At 41.1% G+C, this 24,396-nt stretch overlaps 1 protein-coding gene across 19 annotated transcripts in view; it reads right to left on the reverse strand.

Annotated features, from left to right (window-relative positions):
* PLEKHA6 (pleckstrin homology domain containing A6) overlaps positions 1-24,396 on the reverse strand; it is a 605,411-nt gene that overhangs the window by 144,855 nt on the left and 436,160 nt on the right. For 18 of the 19 annotated variants that reach the window (XR_016311607.1, XR_016311598.1, XR_016311596.1 and 15 more), the window contains 2 exons: positions 20,381-20,520; positions 13,813-13,950 (listed from right to left, as the gene is read on the reverse strand). Coding sequence is in view for 3 of the 19 variants with exons in the window: in XM_089669394.1 (XP_089525520.1) it covers positions 13,813-13,950; positions 20,381-20,520 (278 nt within the window). In the remaining 16 variants the exon portion in view is untranslated. The remainder of the gene's footprint in view (positions 1-13,812; positions 13,951-20,380; positions 20,521-24,396) is intronic. The other variant, XR_016311606.1, reaches the window with a different exon arrangement.

Below are 24,396 nucleotides of genomic sequence, written 5' to 3' on the forward strand. Positions count from 1 at the left end.
CCTTCAGAAAGTGAAATGCATGCTCAATTGGGTTGAGATCAGGTGATTGACTCGGCCATTGCAGAATATTCCACTTATTTTCCTTCAAAAGCTCCTGGGTTGCTTTTCCAGTTGTTTTGGATCATTGTCCATCTGTGCTGTGCATCGCCGTCCAATCAACTTTGCTGCATTTGGCTGAATCTGGGCTGACGGTATATCTCTAAACCAGGGGTCCTCAAACTTTTTAAACAGGGGGCCAGTTCACTGTCCCTCAGACCGTTGGAGGGCTGGACTATAGTTTTAAAAGAAAAAAAAACTATGAACAAATGAGGACACAGTACAGGAGATGACCAGATCCTGTGGACATACAACGGCGGCGGGAATACTGGGCTGGTCGCTCCATAAGACGCACAGACATTTCCCCCCAAGTGTGTCTTATGGAGCGAAATAGTTCCCCATCATTGGTGTCAGTGGGAGGAATAGTGCCCCATCATTGGTGTCAGTGGGAGGAATAGTGCCCCATCATTGGTGTCAGTGGGAGGAATAGTGCCCCATCATTGGTGTCAGTGGGAAGAATTGTGACCATCATTGCTGTCAGTTCGAGGAATAGTGCCCCATCATTAGTGTCAGTGGGGGGAAGAATAGTGCCCCATTATTGGTGTCAGTGGGGGGAGGAATAGTGCCCCATCTTTGGTGTCAGTGTGGGGGGGGAATAGTGCCCCGTCATTGGTGTCAGTGGGGGAAGGGGATAGTGTCCCAACATTGGTGTCAGTGGGAGGAATAGTGTCCCATCATTGGTGTCAGTGGGAAGAATAGTGCCCCATCATTGGTGTCAGTGGGAAGAATAGTGCCCCATCATTGGTGTCAGTGGGAAGAATAGTGCCCCATCTTTGGTGTCAGTGGGAGGAATAGTACGTCATTGGTGTCAGTGGGGGGGAATAGTGCCCTATCATTGGTGTCAGTGGGAGGAATAGTGTCCCATCATTGGTGTCAGTGGGAATAGTGCCCCACCTTTGGTGTCAGTGGGAGGAATAGTACGTCATTGTGTCAGTGGTGGGGAATAGTGCCCCACGATTAGTGTCAGTGGGGGGATAGTGTCCCAACATTGGTGTCAGTGGGAGGAATAGTGTTCCATCGTTGGTGTCAGTGGGGGGGATAGTGTCCCATCATTGGTGTGAGTGGGGGGGGGGATAGTGTTCCATCGTTGTTGTCAGTGGGGGGTGGAATAGTGCCCCATCACTGGTGTCAGTGGGGGTGGAATAGTGCCCCATCGTTGGTGTCAGTGGGGGGGAGGAATAGTGCCCCATCATTGGAGTCAGTGGGGGGGGGAATAGTGCCCCATCGTTGGTGTCAGCGGAGGGTGGAATAGTGCCCAATCGTTGGTGTCAGTGGGGGGAGGAATAGTGCCCCATCATTGGTGTCAGTGGAGGAATAGTGCCCCATCATTGGTGTCAGTGGAAGGAATAATGCCCCATCATTAGTATCAGTGACACCAATGATGGGGCACTATTTCTCCCACTGACACCAATGACACTTAACTTGCTGACCCCTGTTCCAGCATGGTGCTGCTGCAGCCAGCATACCTGGTTGCAGCAGCACCATCAGCACGGCACACTTACCTGTCAGCTGTCCTTCTTCACTCTCTCTTACTCGATGTTCGCGGGACCGCCCGGCTCCGCTTCCTCGCAGGTGATTGGCCGCCTGTGTGCCTTTCCAGAGCTACAGTTCTGGTGCCCAATCACCGGTGAGGAGGCGGAGCCGAGCGGCAGGAGTGAGGGAGTGGCCGGAGTGAATGAAGGAGCAGCGCTTCCTGGACTGGATCGTCGTGGGACTGGGAGCCAGGTAAGGTACAGCAGCCCCCTGTCCGCCCCTGTACTTATTGTCCCTTCCTGACCGGCCCCTGCCGGCGGGCCGGATAAATGGCCTCGGCGGGCTGCATGTGGCCCGTGGGCCGTAGTTTGAGGACCCCTGCTCTAAACACTGCAGAATTCATCCGGCTGCTTCTGTCTTATGTCACATCATCAATAAACACCAATGACCCAGTGCCACTGGAAAGTATGCATGCCCATGCCATCATACTGCCTCAACCATGGTTTACAGATGACGTTGTGTGCTTTGAATCATGAGCTGTTCCAAGCCTTCTCCTCACTTTTTTCTTCCCGTCATTCTGGTACAGATTAATCTTCATCTCTCAGCTGTCCAAAGAATGCTTTTCCAGAACTGGCCTGGCTTTTTTAGATGTTTTTTGGCAAAGTCTAATCTGGGTTTTCTATTCCTCAGGCTTATGGTTTGCACCTTGTGGCGAACCCTCTGTATTTGCTCTAGTGAAATCTTCTCTTGATTGTAGACTTTGACAATGATATGCCCACCTCCAGGAGAGTGTCCTTCACTTGTCTGGATGTTGTGAATGGGTTTTTCTTTACCATAGAGAGGATCCTGCGATCATCCACCACTGTTGTCTTCCGTGGATGTCCATACCTTTTTATGTTGCTGAGCTCACCAGTGCATTCTTCTTTCCCCAGAATGTACCAAACTGTTGATTTGGCCACTCCTAATGTTGTTGCTTTCTCTCTGATGGATTTGTTTAGTTTTTGAAGCCTTACAGTGGTCCTTTGGAATCTATTGCTGTGAACCTACATTATGCGTTCAAATGCAAATACCACACTTAGAATCAACTCCAGACCTTTTACCTGCTTAATTGATGAAGAAATAATAGAGTAGCCCACGCCTGGCCATTAAACAGCTTTTGATTTATTTGTCCAATTACTTTTGGTCCCTTGATAAAGGGGGGATGACTACTCTTAACAGCCGTAATTCCTAAATTCTTCCTCCAATTTGGATGTACATACCTACCTCAAATTAAACCTGAGAGGGTGCACTTTCAGCCGATATCCATTATATAACTGTAGCTTGAATATGTTTTGGTAAATACCTGAAAAAAAACAAAAATTGTGCCTGTGTCCAAATATATATGGACCGAACTGTACTTGAAGGTTACTACTTACCACTTACAGGTTACCACTTTAAATTTACAGAGGAGGTCTGGTGCTAAATGATTGTCCCACACATGTATTACCGCGAACGTCAGGACATGGGCAATCACTTTGCATGTGTGCGGGACCGACATGTGCATTTGCCTTTGCGAGCTAGGATTGGGGTGCTTTAAAAAATGTTTTTGATTACATTCCTTGCAACAGCAATAAAAGTAAGCATCCTTTGTGATAGCAATATGCATGTGACAGGTACTCTTTATGGAGGGATCTGGGGTTAAAAATATTCAGATCCCTTCTCTGCCTTTTCCATTCGGGGAAACTGGAAGTGATGTATGCTCATTGGTTCCTGTTTCCTATACCATAGAGATGGACAGAGTGGTTCTGGTCTTTGTCCGCCTCTATGATCAGCCAGCAGAAGCGCCAGCTGGTCAATTGAGTGGGATGGGACTAGGGATGCCAGCTTTTCTTCAAGCCAAACCCAAACACTTTAGTGGCACATGGCAATTTGTTTTGGTAGAATACAATATAGGACTGTAAAAGAGCTTGAACGCCTTTAGACGGTCCAAGGAGGGGGTGGCCAAATTGCGTTAACAGTGGGAGGGGCTTAAAGGGGAATGGTTAAATAAAACAAAAACATTCTTGTACCCATAAAATATGCTTAGATTATTAAAGCAAATTTCACTGTAAAAAAATGAATCTAGCCTACCTTAATGTGGACAGTGTCAGTCAGTAGAGCCATGGACAGTGTGACGGTGTCAGTAGGGCAGTGAACAATGCCAGTAGGGCAAAGGTCGGTGCCAGTAGGACAGTGGATGGTGTCAGTAGGACATGAAAGCGGCCCATTCTAGTGCACAAGGACTTTCCACATCCATGTGCAATGCATGCAGTTGCAGGGCACTGTCATGGGGTTTATGCAGATGGTGATGACGCAACATAACACCTCCTCACTGCCTGTCAAGTACCCTCTGAAGAGCGATCCAAATGTGGATTGCTCTTCAGAGGGCACCACGTGTGTAAATGAGGCCTAAAGCTGTTCAGTTATCCCAGTATTTCCTGTGCAACCAGCAGGGAACTGGGCACAGGGACAGGACTATTGCTGAGTAACCTCTTGTCTGCAGCAATTACCAAAAACCTTCTGCTCAGCTGGGGGCCAGGGGAAGGGACAGGACTTTTTAACCCTTGGGCTCAAGTGCTTACCTCTTGTTGTTCTCTGCAGTGACCTCCACTAATCCTTATGCAGCAGTTCCGACAATGAAATTAGAGTCCTGACCTCCACTTCTATATTAATCTGCCGGGGCATATAATGGCGGGAACTGCAACTTAAGGATTGCTCTGCCTACACCCTAAAATCATCAAAATAGCCCCAGAGAAGTAATCTTTGTGCTGCAGTTCCCAGCAATTATATGCCCTGGTGGATTGGTTTAGAAGCGAAGGTTGTGACTCTAATTTAATTGTTGGAAGTGCTGCATATGGATTGTCTAATCCTTATGCAGCAATTAAAGCATGTGTCTGATAAACATTAGTCCTGTTCTTCCCCCAGCAGAGCAGATGGAGTCCAGACCCACAGTCTCTAGACGGGTAAGCCTGCGGAAGGCTTTGGGGGGGTAGTTCCCGACCGCTGCTTGTAAAAGCGATCCAGCGACTAGTTAGCGGCTCGGATTGCTTTTAGAAGAGAGCCGACTGTCAACTCTAGACACTGCTGCTTGCCCGTAGCAGGACTAAATATGAAAAAACCTCTTTCCCTGGGCCTGGAACTACATATCCTGGGCATCAGGTGATGGGAATTGAACATCCCTGGATCCAGTGCACAGTGGTCGCCCTGCTGTGGTAAATGTCTGTGGGGGGTCGCTAAGAGGTTAAACTAGGATAGTAACAGTCACAGAGAGGGTCATAAAACTGTTGGATAGATAGAATAGAATTATCATTCTTCAAAGGTTTTACTTTTCTGAGCAGTTTTGAAATTCCCTTTAAGAACTAAAACATTCAGGTCTTCTACCGTGTGGCCCGGTTGTGAGAAATGATAATCCACAGGTGTGCAGAAATCATCTTCTTTATGTTCCTTGATGGTATATCTGCGCAAATTCATCCTTGTTTGTAATTTCAGCCCTGTTTTGCCTTAGTTCAAAAGGTTTATAAAATTGTAGCAAAGAATAATTCTATATGACACAAAAGATAATGGTCTAAATCTAGACCTTGGTTTTCTTAGTCATTATCCAACAGCTCTGTGACTCTGTGGACTGTTACGCCAACTCTCCCCCCGATTATCCTACTTTAAGGGTATATTCACATCTCCATGTTCCTGCGGGCCGCGTTTTGCGTGGACACGAGAGCCCATTCATTTGAATGGACTCCTGTGCCCTGGGACACTCAGGGAAGAAGTCCCTGCACTTCTACAGAAACCTCAGTTCCCAGTACGGTTGCAATTTCCAGTGTGGGCGGCATACCATTAGCCTGCGGGTCTGCATTCCTCTGTGCAGGTAGTGCGCTGCACGGATTTTTGTGCGGATCCGCAGCGGCACCACCCACACAGATGTGAACCAGTGGTAACACTGCTGCAACTTTGTACACTAGTACGGCTTGGAAGGGGGACATACCCCAAAACCAAGAATACTGAATTAACCACTTCAGGGGGCAGAGCTACAGGGCGGCAGGGCTGTGCAAAATCACATATATATATATATACACACGTGATTTTGCATTTCTGCGCAGGGGGCACATGCGCGCACTGCCCTTGGCGGCTACAGAGAAATACACAAAAGTAGGTTTCCCTAGTAAATCACACACAACACACATAGTAAAACAGCACACAGTTAACCCAAAATGTGAACCCCTTCCTGCCCAGTGTCATTAGTACAGTGTCAGTGCTTTTTATTAGCACTGATCACTGTATTAGTGTCATTGGGATGTCAGTGGCAGTTAGTCAGTTCCCACCCAGTGTCAGAATGCCCACCACAGTCCCGCTATAAGTCATTGATCGCCGCCATTACTAGTATAAAAAAAAATTTAAACATTCCAGTATAGCACTATTTGTAGACGCTATAACTTTCAAGTAAACCAATTAATTTACACGTATTGGGATTTTTTTTAGTGAAGACAAGTAGCAGAATACATTGTGGCCTAAATTTATGACAAAATGTGATTTTTAAAATTTTTTACTGGATATGTTTTATAGCAAAAAGTCAAAAATGTTTTTTCTTTCAAAATTGTCGGTCTTTTTTTGTTTCAAAGAGCAAAAAATAATAAAATGCACAGGTAAAAAATACCACCGAAATAAAGCTCTATTTGTAGGGAACAAAAGGACATAAATTTCATTTTGGTGCAGCATTGCATGACCGTGCAATTGTCAGTTAAAATAACACAGCGCCGTATAGCAAAATATGGCCTGGTCAGGAAGCAGGGTAAATCCTCTGAAGGGCAAGTGGTTAAAAATGAGTTGAAATAGTGTCTTTCTATATTTCTCTGTGGATATGTGGATGGGTTATGGAGGTAGGTAGGATGTTTACAACCCTTTATGTCAGCACCCACACTAAGAGTGCCAAACAGTAACGTGCCCATTGGCATGAGGTCTTGCTGTTTATGGAGGAAAGTCTTACCTTTTCCAAGGCATCCCCTATGCCAGAGCTGTTTTTTCTTGGGGAAAGGCGATGTTGACAGCATATAATAGTCCTTATTTTACCATTCATTATAAGCCAGGTTTCACTTGAATGCAAAGTCCAGGATAAGCAAATATTGTCTGAATATAAGAGGTACAAGAATGTCCATGTCCATGAGCTTCCTGTGTTAAGAGCAAGCATTGCTGCTCTCTTTTCCTGAGGAATGGTCTTGTATCTGCCCTCTTTTTGTAGTTTTCTGCAGGCAGCTTGTAGTGAGTGGCCCTGCTGAGTCCCTTCCACAGCTCTGCTTTCTGCATAGGCTACATGCAGCACAATGATGATGCCACCACCACTTTTAAAAGCTAATAGCTAGATTTCCAAAATGACTTGTTGCAGACAATGTAGATTTATATCCTTTGTGGATATTGAGGAACATATTTAAACTTTAATTGTGGCTTTGCAAATTTTTGTCTACTTTCACCTCAGAATGGAGCGATGTGAAAATGAAAAGCAATTTGACAAGGAAAATGTTTCATAAAGAACTCAAGAACCCTATTATGATTTTTAGTGCTCTCTAAGCAGCAAAATAGTTTCCAAACATTCTTAGAGGAGTGTATTACAACATAATTCTGACAGAACAGCTCAAGATATAAAAAAAACAAAAAAAAAACATAAAAAACAGCGCAAATAATATTATATGTGCAACTCAAAAAATTCCAAATAATACAGAGAAAAATTATATTAATGAAATAGTCCCACTCCAAAAAATATAGAATATGGTGAATAGAATAAAGTCCTTGCTCCGAGACCCTTGACCAATATTCACACCCTTTTGTGTTATAATCACATACCGCACTCACCAGATAGTGGTGAAAAAAACGCCTTAAATTTGGACTCAGGAATCCTAGATCCCCACGAGTCAGCCTCCAATCTCCAGGTATAGATAGAAATCCCCCAATTGTAGGCTGATTTGAGGGGATCTAGGATTCCTGAGTCCAAATTTAAGGTGTTTTTTTTTCACCACTATCTGTTGAGTGCGGTATGTGATTATAACACAAACGGTGTGAAAACGGGTGTGAATATTGGTCAAGGGTCTTGGAACAAGGACTTTATTCTGATAAGGATGGTATAAAGTGAGCGCTCCTAACCAAGCAGCTAGCACTAGAGGTAATCACAGTGTACCCGTAAACAACAGAATAGTAATAACAAAGTGCAGCGCTGAGAAATGAGTGTAAAAAGCAAATAGTCCGTGGTTATTAGCTAATATAAATATATAGTCCCAAGAAAAAGCTGATGAAGACCAGGAAGCAATGGAAAGAGTGCGCACTCACCGGACGCGCATGGAAAATGCGCATAAATGAATAACTCCTGGAATCCTAGAGTAGATGGAGAGGGTGAATTCCAATATGTGGATCAGTCAGCCTGGGAAGATATATCAGAGATCCGGAGGTCCCCTTAAGGTAGGTATGATTATCAGCCAGACTCCAAAAGCTCCGTCCCTCTGGTGGTGATAGGTGAGTACTACAGGGATCCTGCAAATGGATTTAGCTCCCAATGGGAACCAAGAAACAGGTGCCCATAGTGTAGTATTTTAAAATATGTTTATTCAATGTAACTCAAATAACAGGCAGGGTAGTAAGGCTGTGTACAGTACATAAATAAAGCAGAGTACGCAGCAATGGTACTGACCCTGAGTTAAAATGGCCGCGGGGCTGTCTCGTGGCTCCGGGCAGAAGATGACGTCATGCTCTGTCGGTTCCTCCTAAGGCCTTTCGTGCCCAAGCACATCATCAGAGGGGATACCAACCAGAGCATGACAGACGTCCATCTGATTTATTCTGAATCGCGGCATTCGCGCATGCGCAGTGCGGCGCCGCCATTTTGCCGAAGTCTATGGAGTGCGCATGCGCGACTCCATAGACGCCATTTTGCCATAGGTTAAAAAGCATATGCAGTTCCTGATAAAAACGGTTGTTACTAACATTAAGTGGTACAACCAAAACCTTATAAAATTACATTAGGGGTCAAATAGAGATGAGGATTACAAACTAATACTCAATATAATAGATGGGTAAAGTATCAGACCCAAAAAATTCTATTTAATATCCAAATAATAATCAGGATTATTATACTCTGCAATACGGCAAAAGGGCACAAGGGGGTGCTAACTCCAATACGGAATAAAGCACTAATAATGAAATATACTACAGAACGGAACAACCTATTATATAGTTATAAAAAATATATACATGATGTTTCATAATATATAATAAGACATGTACCAATATCAGGATATGTAATACAATTTCCTAAAAAATCGTGATGAGACTCAATATAAAATCAATAAAAGATAAAAAATTTATAATAAAATAAAATAGTATAATAGTATAAAAGAGACAAAAGAAAAAATACCAGGAATCATGGGGTATTAAAGAACCTAATAGGGCGAAAGATGTGTAGCTTAATAGTAGTCAATTGTTTGCAATAAAGCAGTTGACATCAATTTCTATATTGTGTCCTAGTGGGTATAAAGTACCCAGTTCATATACCCACTTAGTTTCTGCTTGTGATACTGCACGCATTTTGTTCATGCCTCTCCAGTGTGGAGTGATGATATCAATCGCCGTAAACTTAAGCGAGGTGGGATCTTGATTGTGATAGATCCTATAATGATTTGATAAGGCATGGTCCTTGTATCTTTTCTTAATGTTGGATACATGCTCGCGTAAACGATCACGTAATCTCCTAGTGGTGCGACCCACATACTGTTTTAAACAAGGGCATTGTAGTAAGTACACTATGTACCTACTATTACAAGAAATAAAATGCCTTATGGTATATGTTTTACCTGTAACATGTGAATTAAATGTATTTACCCTGCGTTTCCTGGTATTACCACATTTACAAATAACGCACCTGTTACATGGATGAAAACCCGTTAGGTCAGCAAATAATTTTACATTTTTAGGGGGGTCAATGACATTAGATGCCAGACTGTGTCTCATAGAGGACGCTCTCCTAAACACAATTTCTGGTTTGTCTGGCAGAATATTACTCAAAATTGGATCAGTTTTAAGAATATCCCAATTCTTTTTTATTATTCTGCTAATAGATCTATGCTGGATTGAAAATGTTGTAACGAATGGGCAAACTTTAGCTTGTATAGGTCTAGTACTATTCTGTAGCATTGCATTCCTATCAAAGTTAGCTACATTGTTAAGAGTGTTTACCATTTTGTCAAGGTGGGAGGAAGATTTGATATATGCTAGAGATTGGCCGGAATTGACTATTTATAAAAGATATATAGATGATATTGTGTTGGTATGGAATGGTAATGAGGAATCCTTAATTAACTTTTTTGGGACCTTGAACAACAACAAACTAAATATTCACCTCACCTACTCATACAGTAAACAAGAGATAAATTTTCTAGATTTAACACTCATGAACATTGACAGAAGGATTATAACCAAATCTTTCTTTAAGAATACGGATCGAAACAGCTATATCCCTACCAACAGTTGTCACCACCCTAACTGGTTGGCTACTATACCTAAAAGTCAATTCATGAGGATTAGGAGAAATTGTACAGATCTAGAGGTATACCATTCTCAGGCCAATATTCTGAAAAACCGATTCCTTGAAAAAGGATATGACGATAATACTCTGGTAAACACTCTTAACAATGTAGCTAACTTTGATAGGAATGCAATGCTACAGAATAGTACTAGACCTATACAAGCTAAAGTTTGCCCATTCGTTACAACATTTTCAATCCAGCATAGATCTATTAGCAGAATAATAAAAAAGAATTGGGATATTCTTAAAACTGATCCAATTTTGAGTAATATTCTGCCAGACAAACCAGAAATTGTGTTTAGGAGAGCGTCCTCTATGAGACACAGTCTGGCATCTAATGTCATTGACCCCCCTAAAAATGTAAAATTATTTGCTGACCTAACGGGTTTTCATCCATGTAACAGGTGCGTTATTTGTAAATGTGGTAATACCAGGAAACGCAGGGTAAATACATTTAATTCACATGTTACAGGTAAAACATATACCATAAGGCATTTTATTTCTTGTAATAGTAGGTACATAGTGTACTTACTACAATGCCCTTGTTTAAAACAGTATGTGGGTCGCACCACTAGGAGATTACGTGATCGTTTACGCGAGCATGTATCCAACATTAAGAAAAGATACAAGGACCATGCCTTATCAAATCATTATAGGATCTATCACAATCAAGATCCCACCTCGCTTAAGTTTACGGCGATTGATATCATCACTCCACACTGGAGAGGCATGAACAAAATGCGTGCAGTATCACAAGCAGAAACTAAGTGGGTATATGAACTGGGTACTTTATACCCACTAGGACACAATATAGAAATTGATGTCAACTGCTTTATTGCAAACAATTGACTACTATTAAGCTACACATCTTTCGCCCTATTAGGTTCTTTAATACCCCATGATTCCTGGTATTTTTTCTTTTGTCTCTTTTATACTATTATACTATTATATTTTATTATAAATTTTTTATCTTTTATTGATTTTATATTGAGTCTCATCACGATTTTTTAGGAAATTGTATTACATATCCTGATATTGGTACATGTCTTATTATATATTATGAAACATCATGTATATATTTTTTATAACTATATAATAGGTTGTTCCGTTCTGTAGTATATTTCATTATTAGTGCTTTATTCCGTATTGGAGTTAGCACCCCCTTGTGCCCTTTTGCCGTATTGCAGAGTATAATAATCCTGATTATTATTTGGATATTAAATAGAATTTTTTGGGTCTGATACTTTACCCATCTATTATATTGAGTATTAGTTTGTAATCCTCATCTCTATTTGACCCCTAATGTAATTTTATAAGGTTTTGGTTGTACCACTTAATGTTAGTAACAACCGTTTTTATCAGGAACTGCATATGCTTTTTAACCTATGGCAAAATGGCGTCTATGGAGTCGCGCATGCGCACTCCATAGACTTCGGCAAAATGGCGGCGCCGCACTGCGCATGCGCGAATGCCGCGATTCAGAATAAATCAGATGGACGTCTGTCATGCTCTGGTTGGTATCCCCTCTGATGATGTGCTTGGGCACGAAAGGCCTTAGGAGGAACCGACAGAGCATGACGTCATCTTCTGCCCGGAGCCACGAGACAGCCCCGCGGCCATTTTAACTCAGGGTCAGTACCATTGCTGTGTACTCTGCTTTATTTATGTACTGTACACAGCCTTACTACCCTGCCTGTTATTTGAGTTACATTGAATAAACATATTTTAAAATACTACACTATGGGCACCTGTTTCTTGGTTCCCATTGGGAGCTAAATCCATTTGCAGGATCCCTGTAGTACTCACCTATCACCACCAGAGGGACGGAGCTTTTGGAGTCTGGCTGATAATCATACCTACCTTAAGGGGACCTCCGGATCTCTGATATATCTTCCCAGGCTGACTGATCCACAAGGACTTTATTCTATTCACCATATTCTATATTTTTTGAAGTGGGACTATTTCATTAATATAATTTTTCTCTGTATTATTTGGAACTTTTTGAGTTGCACATATAATATTATTTGCGCTGTTTTTTATGTTTTTTGTATTTTATTAGTGTTATCACTAAGGAGCAGCAGAATTTGTTTGAGAATTATTTCACAATATTTGTTGGCGCTGGCGATTCTTTGTTTATTAGCCCAAGATATAGGTTGACTATATCGGCTGGAGTAGCTTTATTTTTTTTTCTTCAGTTTTTTTTTTATAAAGGATGTTGGCTATATTTTTTTTTTTAGTTCAAGCTGGAATTGAGGTTTAATTTGCCAAAATTATGTCTCTGGACCAGTGGCTCAAAATGTATTATGGGATTTCCATGACAGTATGACATTAGCAAGATAAAATCACCAATGCATATTGCTCTCATAGCAAGGTTAATTCTTTAAGTGTAGATTTATTTTTTTTATCTTTTAATAAATTTACATTTACTCTTTGCTAACTGCAGCTAGTCCTTTAAAAATTGTATGAAAGAAGATCTGATGTGGCAACCAACTTTCAAAATATTGTATTATAAAAAAAACACCCTATGCAAAGGAATTCATGCAAACAAGTCAATACTATTAAAGTAGAATGCCATTCAAAACTATCCCCTCATTTCCCAATCCTTGTTACACAGCAGAAAGTAAGGACATCTAAGCTTAGCTGGTGGCGCTTCCTGTGTTTTTGCCTTTTACTACACTTGAGTGCATCCAATCCTCTTCCTAGGGAGCTGCAACCATACCGAAGCAGACTTTTTAGTACAGTACAGTATTAGCACCAGGGGCAGACTGACAACTCATAGGGCCCCCGGGCAATAGGGGATCATGGGGCCCCTGTGTCCTTGCCCAAACTCAAAAAAGCCTATGAAAAAGGTACAAGGGGCCTCTCATGGGGCCCCCTACTGACCCCGGGCCCTCGGGCAGTGCCCGAGTTTCAAAATTGTCAGTCTGCCCCTGATTAGCACTAATCACTGTATTAGTGTCACTATTAATGTCAGTGTAAGTTTATCAGTTAGTGTACCTCCCAGCCAGCATCAGCTAATGTCAGATTGCCCGCGACATTATCACAGTCCCACTATAAGTCGCTGAACACAGCCATTACCAGTATATTGTCATTGCTGCGTAAATTCCAGTAAACATACCGTAGTTTGTAGAAGCTATAACTTTTGTACAAACCAATTAATATACACTTATTTGGATTGTTGTTTTTTTTTTAACAGACATGTAGCAGATGTAGCAACAGAACATGTGGCAAATACATTTTGGCCTAAATTTATGAAGAAATTCATTTTTTTATTGGATATGTTTTATAAAAGAAATATTGTTTTTTTTTCCAATTTTTTTGGTTTCCTTTTATATTGCAAAAAATAAAAACCCAGTGGTGATCAAATAACACCAGAAGAATCTGTGTGAAAAAAAGATAAACATTTCATATGCATACAGTGTTGCATGACTACACAATTGCCAGTTAAAGTAGCACAGTGCTGAATAGCAAAAATGCTCTGGTCATGAAGGGGGTAAAACCTTCTGGAGCTCAAGTGGTTAAATAAAAGGAAACTATAATTGTGAAGGAAAAACATTATTCAAGCTGTCTGATGTAGGTTACATATTCCATGCACTCTTACATGTAGATGTAAGAATCTTTTTACAATCCCGCCCCATATTTGTTCACAGTACATGCCCCCTAGTTACCTCACTGTGTGGCCAGCAGGGAGAGACAGGGTAAGGCCAAGGCTGGAAGTGGCCCTCCCCTGGGGGTGGAGGGACAGCTGGAGGAGAGTCCAGAGGTGTGTATGAAAGAGGGAGGGGGGGCCGAGGGGGGCCCGAGTCCTGAGCAGAGAGGAAGCCAGAGAGCATTAGCAGCAAGGGATGAAATATTAGGAAAATTATAAGGGTAAAAAAGCAGGACATAACATTTGAAAATAAACTTAACAAAAACTGAAACAGTCAACGATGTAATGAAAATCAGTGTCTAATGGAATCAGTTTCATGGCAAAAAAAAAATGCACATTGAACTTTTTAGCTTAAGTTAATCTTTGTATCTTTAATGAAGCCTTAAATGCAAACTTTATTTTAGCTTTGAATAGAGTAGGGAAGGATTCAGGCCCTCTGTCAAGTTTTTATTGCTGTACGAGTCCGCATTTGGGAGATTTACTATTTGCACTGTTGACCATTGGTACCAAGAAAGAAAGTGAGGATAAATTCCTAATTTTATAGTTGTCCCCCAAACAAGAGGTAAGGTTAAATATCTGTTCCTGGTACAACAGTCTAAGAGGAGAATTTCCTTAATTTAGGAGAGCTCCTCCAACTTCCTGTTGTGTTGCCAGAACAGGAAGTGAAAGGAAATTTGCCTAATGGAACACAGACCGCAAACCATAACCTGCAGGGTTTTTAACCCTTCTCTACTCATTCCAAAATAAAAAACATGGCTATACATACATTCCTGTTGCATGCACCTTTGCAAGTCATTGGTTAACTCAAAGATTTATTCTGTAACCCGCATTTGCTTGAATCACATTTTCTGGTCTATTGAGGCACTAGTGACATAGCCAGGGCCTCACAGCTGTGACTTTATGTAGTTGATATATATTTTCCAAACTAATTGTATTTAATATATATTTACTATACTATTTTTATACATTAATATATGTTTGGGGGCTGTGTAGGTTTGGTGTGGGAACTTTATGATTACTAACCGATCCACTTTTTCCTAAAGTTTTCTCCTCATGGATGGAAAATAAAAATCTCAATCACCCCTTCCCCCCTCCCAAAGGAGTACAGTGTCACTATGGTGACACTGCATTGCTCTCATCACAGTTTGTACAAAAATTGTTTAAAAAATTATATTTTTTTACATGCTGTCACCAGAGCAAGATCAGTGCATTGTACTGCTATGGTGATGATCATGTACATTGGCTGGCTGCCATGTACAATGCCACCAGACTAGTGCTGCCAGTCATTATCCCTAGTCACCACCACCCCACTCACAGTGTCCCTAATCATGGCTGTGCCAGTCACAGTGTCCCTGATCACCGCCACACCAGTCATGTTAGCCCTAATCAATGCCACACTAGTCACAGTGCCCCTGATCCCTGCAACACCAGTCCCAGTGTCCCTAAGACCCTTCACACCAGTCCCAGTGTCCCTAAGCACTGACATACCAGTCCCAGTGCCCCTGATCAATTCCACACCAGTTCCATTGTCCCTGATCAATGCCACACCAATCCGAGTGTCCCTGATCAATGCCACACCAGTCATAGTGTCACCAAAAGGAATTGTTCACATGTGTTATGCTCTTTGAAGTGCCATATGTGTTTGGGTCGCTCTTTAGAGAGCATTTGACAGGCAGTGAAAAGACATTGTGTCGCCTTCTTATAACCTGCTTTAACCCCTTGGACCCCATACAGGTACCGCCATTCACTTGAATGGGTTGCGGTCAATGGGCACACAGGGGATAGAATTCCTGCCACAGCTGCGAAGCAAAGCATTGCAGCTGTGGCATGTGCACATCCCCATCCACTGCCTCTGCAGCTACATAGGGTGGCAGTTGAGGGGCAGTAAACTACAAGGTTTTACTGCCTCTCAACCTCACGTGTGAACAAGTCCTAATAGTGCAGCCACAGTTCTCTGATCACCACCACACCACTCCCTATGTCACTAGACCAGCATATGCCAGCAACAGTGTTCTTTATCACTACCATACCATTTGCTGTGTCACCACACCAGTGTAAGCCAGCAACAGTGTCCCTGATTGTTGCCACCACATCACTACCAGTAGCAGTGTTCCTGACAGCCGCTGCTCAAGTCTCACTGTCACCAGATCAGTGCAGCCAGAGACAGTGCTCCTTTATAACTGTCACATCAGTGCAGTGTTGCCACTGCCTGCCACCTGTACTAACAATGGTGTGTTTATTGACCGTGTTTCTGCCTGCTTCCTGGACAAATCATTTGTCTGTTTGATGACCATGTCTCTGCCTGCAGCCTGAATTGACCCCTCTGCACATCCTGCTGACTACGTTCCTGTGATATGTCATTCCCAGCCATCTCCTGCAAAAAACTGCACTCCTGGAACTGCAGAACTCTTCTATTCAACCTTTCTTCAACCTCCTGTACCTTCTAGCCACTGAACATGACATTGAGCTAGGCTTGCTTGGCTTATAGGAACAGGGACTGCTACAGGTGATGCTAAGCTATATTTTCTGACCACACATACAGAGTAGACAATTACAGTACACTGGTTTTGACACAATGTCCAGTATATAGTCAGTCCAACCAGTGATAAAGCTGTGGTATCGCCATATTCAAGAAGAGTATCAGAATGTGTATTTGGGTTGGGCTTAATTTAAATTTTCTTTCTGAATTTTCCAAAAACTTGGGGTGTTTACTCTCCAAAATGAGGTCACTCTGTGGGTGTTTCTAATTTTTTGGTGCTCCAGGGCCTCATGAAATAAGATAGTCAGGAAATTAGATGCGTAATTTATGCCCCAGGAAACACCTAAAAGTGCTCCTTGGATTTTGGGCATCTCTGTGTGGCTAGACTGTGAAAAAGTCTCGTGCATGTGGCATCACCATACTCAGGAGTAGCAGAAAGTATTTTGGGGTGTAATTCTAAATATGACAACTTTGTGCAAATGAAATACATTTTCATTTTCTTTTCACATTTTCCAAAAACGTGTGGCAAAAATAAATTTTCAAAAGACTCACTATTCCTTTCACAAAATAGCTTGGAGGTGTTTGCTTTCCAAAACTGGGTCAGTTTTTGGGTGTTTCCACTGCCCTGGTGCTCCAAGGACTCCAAAAATGTGATAGGTAGACAGGTAATTAGATGTGTAATTTACAGTATACCCCTGGAACACCTGAAGATTCCCCTTGGATTTTGAGCCCCTCTTTTTGGTTAGGCTGTGAAAAAGCCTCACATGTGGTATCCACATACTTGAACGGCATAGCAAAATGTGTTTTGAGGTGCAATTGTAAGTATGCCTATGCTGTGTGCGAGAAATAACTTGCAAAAATGCCAACTTAACACTGTCTACTTTTTCAAAAGGAGTAATTTGGAGGGTATTGGTGCTGTCCCCACATTTTAGGGCCTCAAGAAGTGAGATAGGTAGTCAGTACATCAGGACTGACCAATTTTCAAATACATATAGCATACTTTGTATAATGAGCATAACTGGCACCTGTTTCCAAGTCACATGCAATACTTTATTTTAATCCAGGATAAAATACAACATCACCTCCCACGCGCTAGTGTGTGGTGGATCATGTTGTATTTTATCTTGGATTAAAATAAAGTATTGCATGTGACTTGGAAACAGGTACCGTTTATACTCATTCTGATGGAAGAATGGCTAACAGGAGCCCTCTCGCACAGGCGGTTCTTTGTCTCAGGTGAGTGGAGGCTTGCTGTTCTCTGGACCATAGTTTGTAGACTCTATAACTTTCACACAGACTTAATATTATACAATGATTTGGGTTATTTTTACCAAAGAAATATAGCAGAATACATTTTGACCTAAACTTATGAAGAAAAACTATTTATTTCAAAATTGTACATCAGAAATAACTTTTATTTTCAAAATTATGAGGCTTATTTTGTTTATATAGCTAAAAATAAAAAACAGTGGTGATTAAATACCACCAAAAGAAAGCTGTCTGTTTCTATTTGTTTCATATAATGATGTAAAATTAATTTTTTTCCAGCATTGTATAACTGAGTAATTGTCAAAGTGTGATAATGCTGAAACCTGAAAAATGGCCTGGACAGGAAGGGGGTGAAAGTGTCTTGTCTTGTGGTGGTTAACGTAAGACATTGGTGGGTCCACAACAGGTGGACCGCTTTTTAAACAATTCCTTATCTGTATAAAGAAAATGTTTGACAGGCAGAAAAGGGAAATTCAAGAGTTTCCAATCCTTATGAATTAAAAATCATCAAAAAAGGGATAATAAGAAGACACTGTACCAGGCCTTATAGGTTTGTAAAAGAAGACAACTTTCACCTTGCTCAAAGTGGGGACAAGACAGTCTTCTAGCCCAAGGGCGTTACACACTGTTTCAATAAGGAAGGATACAGTTTTCTTTTGGGAATATATTATTTTGAGTGTGCTTATAGATTTAGCCTCAGAGTTCCACATATGGCCCTGGTTAAAGGCCATAGGGGACTGCTTATCCAGTTCTGATTTTACACGGTAAGGATAAGAAGGTCACTTGCAGCTTCTGCCCTCATACTGTAAAGATGAGTTGAGTCAATTGTGACATGAAATCCTACATCAAAACATCAGAGGAAAAGACTTCTACTGTTAAGCAACTGCTGTCCACAGGCACTTAGGAAGGCTCCAGAAAGGCTTTGGAGACAGGTGCAGAAGCTGGCAGCTCAGAAGTGGCTTTCAGTTGTCATACTGTGAGGGCTCCCTGTGCCAAACAAACCTTATGCTGAAGACAGATAATCATGAATGGGAGAAGTGTTCGATAGATTTGCCTGCATCTGCATGTTGTTCCATACTCTTTCTTGTGCCAGACATTGTCAAGAAAACTAGTAACGGAAGTGCAGTACAGTGCAGTGCAAAGAGGTTACAGTTTGCTATCCCAAAATGGGTACCCATGCAGGCAGTGGTAAGGTCCCTCCTTTACCAATGATGTGTCTCCAGTTGGTCGACTTGCCGGGTGCCAGGAGGAGTGAGGATGTGCTGCTGCTCATTGTCTGAGCACAAAGAAAAAGGATGAAGAGACTCTTTATATTTGTGCAATTTGGTTGCTGTGCAGAGCCCAAGAAGAATGATTTCAACCAAGAAAATTGTGGCCAGATTGTCAGCACAGTGAATCGAAGCTGTGCACCAAAACACCACAGGATTACCAGAGGAATAAAGCTGATATTTTGTATTTATTTTTACAAAGTTTACCGCTATACACAGTCCACTTGAACCATGCAGCAAGTCTTTAGAGACAAGGTCACCAAGTGCCACAGCTTTGGAAATAATAGAGACACCTGCCACTGAAACCTCAACCAGGTCACTGGGGAGAGACCTAGAGCAGAGTCCTTTTACTACACAGCAAACTTGGGAGTGAACATCAGGGTATGAGTACTACAAAGTTGCTATTTGCATACTAATACACTGAGGACTGCAATACCATAATTTTACTGCTGCACTTTCAATGATATTTTCAGTGTGCTGAATGCTAATCAAGTTGGTTCTGTCACCTGCTATTGGTTTTTGAACCAATGGCAAATTTGGCAACACCAGGAGTACTGAATATGCATTATGACAGCTCTAAAAGAATTGGGATACTTTCGTCAAATAACATTGATACATGTATGTGTGTGTGTGTATATATATATATATTTATAAATATGGTGAAAGGCTCATTTTTGTCTAGGTGCAACATAAACAGCAGTTATAATTGCCTTTTCTCTTACTCCTGCAGGTTTCCTTCCAGCTGCACAACCACTTCCATGAAGCCACTTCTCTTTTCTGCTCTGAGTCACAGGAACTGTCATCACATACAATGCACTCCCAGCAGTCCTGCATTGTATGTTAGGATGTCAAGGGCCCATCCACAACCCGGAGCAATGGAATAAAATGTGCATCAGATATGAGGACTGAATATGGTGTACCATAGCAAAATAAAAAACATTTTTTAAATCGTTCCCTGAGCAATATATTAATAATGTATAGTTTGTGTTTTATGTATGAATACTCTATTGGTTGAACTACATTGATTTGTGTCTTTTTTCAATCTAACTATATGACTGTATGTAATACTTTGCTGTAAAAAAAAAAAACATTACTAAACCTTAGACCTAGGACTGTGGTTAATTTTAATATATCATGGGTAGTCTTTCATATATAGCATAAACTGTATTTTATGTTATATTATTTGCAGGAAATTACAAATAAAACATAGATTATCAAATAAACTGAAAGATATGAACTGTGGTACACTGCAGACTAAAGCAGAGTATAAAATCATAATGATGAAATGCATGCAGTAAATCCTCAGCATTCTAATCAAGAGACAGTTATACAAAAAAAAAAACAAAACAAAAAACCAATGACATGGAATAATACAATAATACCCTTATAAACATGTATATTCTAATTTTATATTTTTTGCAAATTTTAGAGAATTAGAAGACATCTCAGATGTCTTGCTTTGTTCAGTCAGCCAAGTTTTACAATTATCTGTAAGGTTACTAAGCATTCCAAAATTACTCTATCCATTAATCACCAATATTCATACAATTGATGAAATTAAGTCTACCTACCTCACTTGTGGTATGCTTAGTTGGTGATCCTTGGGATCCTGAGATGAGTGAGAAGGGACTGAGGGGACTAGTGAGACTGGCAGAGCTTAAGGGACTGGCTGGGCTGTTGGAACTGAAAGTTGCAGACGGCCCTGTGACTACTAAAAAAAAAGAGGATATGAAAAACATGTAAGCCTACAATCATTTGACAATTTGTTCTCAAGTCTTTTTCTCCACATCACATGTAAATAGAGAGGGGGAAATAATTATTTGATCCCCTGCAGATGTTGTATGTTTGCCCACTTACAAAGAAATGAAGGGGCTATAATTTTTATAAAAGGTGTATTTTAAAAAATAGAGACAATATCAACCAAAAATCCAGAAAAGAACACATGATACAAGTGTAATAAATTGAGTTGCAGTTCAGTGAGTAAAATAAGTATTTGATCCCCTACCAACCAACAATAATTCTGGCTCCTACAGACTGGTTATGTGCTCATGAGGTACACAGATTAGTCCTGTCAATTTAAGAATGTGCTCATAATTACAACTCGCTATGTGTATAAAAGACACCTTTCTTCAGAATCTCTTTTCCTATTCAAACCTCACCACCATTGGCAAGACCAAAGAGCTGCCAAAGGCCATCAGGGACAAGATTGTAGACCTGCACAAGGCTGGAATAGGCTACAAGACCATCAGCAAGAAGCTTGGTGAGAAGGAGACAATTGTTGGAGAAATTATACGCAAATGGAAGACATACAAAATAACTATCAATCACCCTCGGTCTGGAGCTCCATGCAAGCTTTGCCTCATGGGGTAAGGCTGATCATGAGAAAATTCAGGGATCAGCCCAGAACTACACAGCAGGAGCTTGTGAATGATCTCAAGGCAGTTGGGACCACAGTCACCAAACATACCATTGGTAACACAAAACGCCGCCATGGATTGAAATCCTGTATAGGCCTGTCTGAAGTTTGCCAATGAACATCTAAATGATTCACAGAAGGATTGGGAGAAATTGCTGTGGTCAGATCAGACCAAAATTGCGCTCTTTGGCATTAACTTGACTCACCGTGTTTGGAGGAAGAAAAAAGCTGACTATGACCCTAAGAACACCATCCCTACACTCAAGCACAGAGGTGGAAACATAATGCTTTGGGGCTGTTTCTCTGCTAAAGGTACAGACTGACTTGGCCGCATTGAGTGGCCAATGGACAGGGCCATGTATTGTAAAATCTTGGATAAGAACCTTCTTCCCTCAGCCAGAATACTGAAGACGGGTTGCGAATGGGTCTTCCAGCATGACAATGACCCAAAACATAGTGCCAAGGCAACAAAGGAGTGGCTCAAGAAGAAGCACATTAAAATCATGAAGTGGTGTAGCCAGTCTCCAGACCTTAAAGGATAAGTTCACCTTTTCGGGCAGAATTTCACTTTTCATAATAAATGGAAGCATTTTCCAATGCCATTTTTGGCCAAGCCATCCCAATGTGCTTTTTTTCTCGCTTACCTTTAATTTTTTGTCAATTTCTGTGAGATTTTGAATGGATTTTCAGATTTCATAATTTCTGTAGATGTTCTCTCAGCATTCACTTCCTTTAGGCCACTTCCTAGAAGCCTTCATTTCTTTGTTGCATCACAGAATAGGGTGTGTTCACCATTCTGAACCACACCTCCCTCATTATTATATTATTATTATTATACAGTATTTATAAAGCGCCAATAGTTCACTCAGCGCTGTACATTAAAAATTACAATATTACCTTCCTCCTATCAGCTATGTAGTACAAGAGCCTGTCTGATTTGATACAAATTGAATAGATTGTTCAGGTGTGTACTTTTATTCCATAGTTCTGGTAAATCTAAAGGAAATTGTACAGAGGTTGTACAATCAGATTGCATAGTGTATGGCCATCTTTACACACGTACATAGGAGGGAGTGGATAGAGACACTCAGTTGTCAGGCCCCGTTCACATCCCCATGTAGTGAAGTCTCACATTTCCGTAAGCGTTTGTTTTGGGTGTTTTGGAGCATTTTCACTCGTCACACATAGGGCATCTCATTCACATGAATGAGCTTACATACACGTAACAATTGCCCCAGAAAAGTTCCAGAACTTTTTTTGGAGAAGAACTGAAGTTTTTGGTGCATTTGCTGCACTTAGGATGCCTTTAACATGTATTGACAACACAAATACGATGCACATCGTGTTTCTGAAACGCATGGCAAATCGTGCATTTTCTGTGCAGATTGCCATGCATTCGGAAACACATAGATGTGGATGGAGCCTCTTTGTTCTGTGTAAACGCACCAATTTCAGTTTCAGGCCCCATTCACAATGAGAGTAGAAGGAGCGCATGTTTTTTGGCTCGTTTTTCCAGTGACACACATAGGGCAGTCCATTGATTTCAATAGGCTGCGCTACATGTGGCAAAGTAGCTCCTGGGACATTTTGGCGTGATGCGAGTTGCACATTTTTTTACTGCAAGTTTTGCTGCATTTGTCATGCATTTTTTCAAGTAGCAAAATGTGTGCTTGTTTCTGTGTTTGATGTGCTGTTAACAATTAATGACACAGAAATCGCAACTAGTTAATTTTAGGTGTATAATGTGACCATACCCTACACAAGTTGATAGTACACTCTCTGACAATCTCCTTTAGACTTACCAAAACTAAATAATAGGAGGACGCAGCATCTATCTAATTACTCTATATCCAATCAAGCAGGCCTTTTCATTACATCAGGGGTGTCCCGTGGGCTGCATGGGGTCTGAGTCCATCTGATGGGACGCTGGGGTAGCCAGGCAAATACACATGGGGAGAGAGCATGGGGATGCTGTGAAAAAATAGTTGATGGGTGAAGGTTGTGTTAATACACACTGAGGTCACAGCAGGATATGTGTGCTAATGAGATCAGCTGGTAAACTGCTTCTGCGGTCCTACTGGCTCCTCTGTCCTTTGTCTACATTCCAGGAATTGAAAAAGCTTTCGAAGAAATTTAAAAGATCAAAGAGAGCTTGAATATTTTTGCAACTGAGATACATTAATAGTATATTGGTGCATAGGGGAGCTGGATATTATTTTAAAAGTAAATTTAGCCTTTAATTCCATAGAAAATTTATGGGGGGAGCTGAAACTTCATGTTGCCAAGAGACAGCCAAAAAACCTTAAGGATTTAGAGAAGATCTGTAAAGAAGAGTAGACCAAAATCCCTCCTGAGATGTGTGCAAACCTTGTAAACAACTACAAGAAATGTCTTACCGCTGCGCTTGCCAACAAGGGTTTATCCACCAATTACTAAGTCATGTTTTGCTTGGGGATCAAATACTTATTTTACTCCCTGAACTGCAACTCAATTTATAATGTGTTTTATTTCTGGATTTTCGGTTGATATTCTGTCTCTATCGTTTAAAATACACCTATGACAAAAAAAATTATAGACCCTTAATTTCTTTGTAAGGGGGCAAACGTACAAAATCTGCAGGGGATCAAATAATCATTTTCCCCACTGTATCTTTTTGGAAAATTACATTTTATTGTACTCACCACAAAATCATTTTCTCTACAGTGTTTATTAAGGGACACTGCATTGTTGGTGTACACTACTGCCTGCATTTGACACTGGGATGTAAAACAAAAGAAAAAGGACAGCTCCACTTGGTGGTTATACTCAACAACTGCTATAGAACTACAGTTGTAGAAAGCAGTAATTGAAGCAGAACTAAACCCATCAATTTAACGGTTTCCCAAAACAGTTACATTCAAGACACATTTTCTTGTGCTCTCAACTGAATTGTCAAACCATCAAATGGCTGGTGTCCTCGATGATCACCTGTGCAGAACCATGGCAACTACGGATCAAACAGAGGCTAAAATGGCAGCCTCCTTGGCTGTTAAGGATAAGAGGGGTTAACTCTACTTTAACACCCAGGAAAGATGTGTTTCTTAATGAACGATGGAGAAAATAAGATTGTATATAATCCACGGCCATTGAGGAACACATCACTGTAAATAGACCATTGGGATGGCTAAAAGC

Source organism: Staurois parvus, unplaced genomic scaffold (assembly GCF_062004578.1).
Source record: "Staurois parvus isolate SC_StPar_1 unplaced genomic scaffold, SC_StPar_1.0 ptg000074l, whole genome shotgun sequence".
NCBI lineage: Eukaryota > Metazoa > Chordata > Amphibia > Anura > Ranidae > Staurois > Staurois parvus.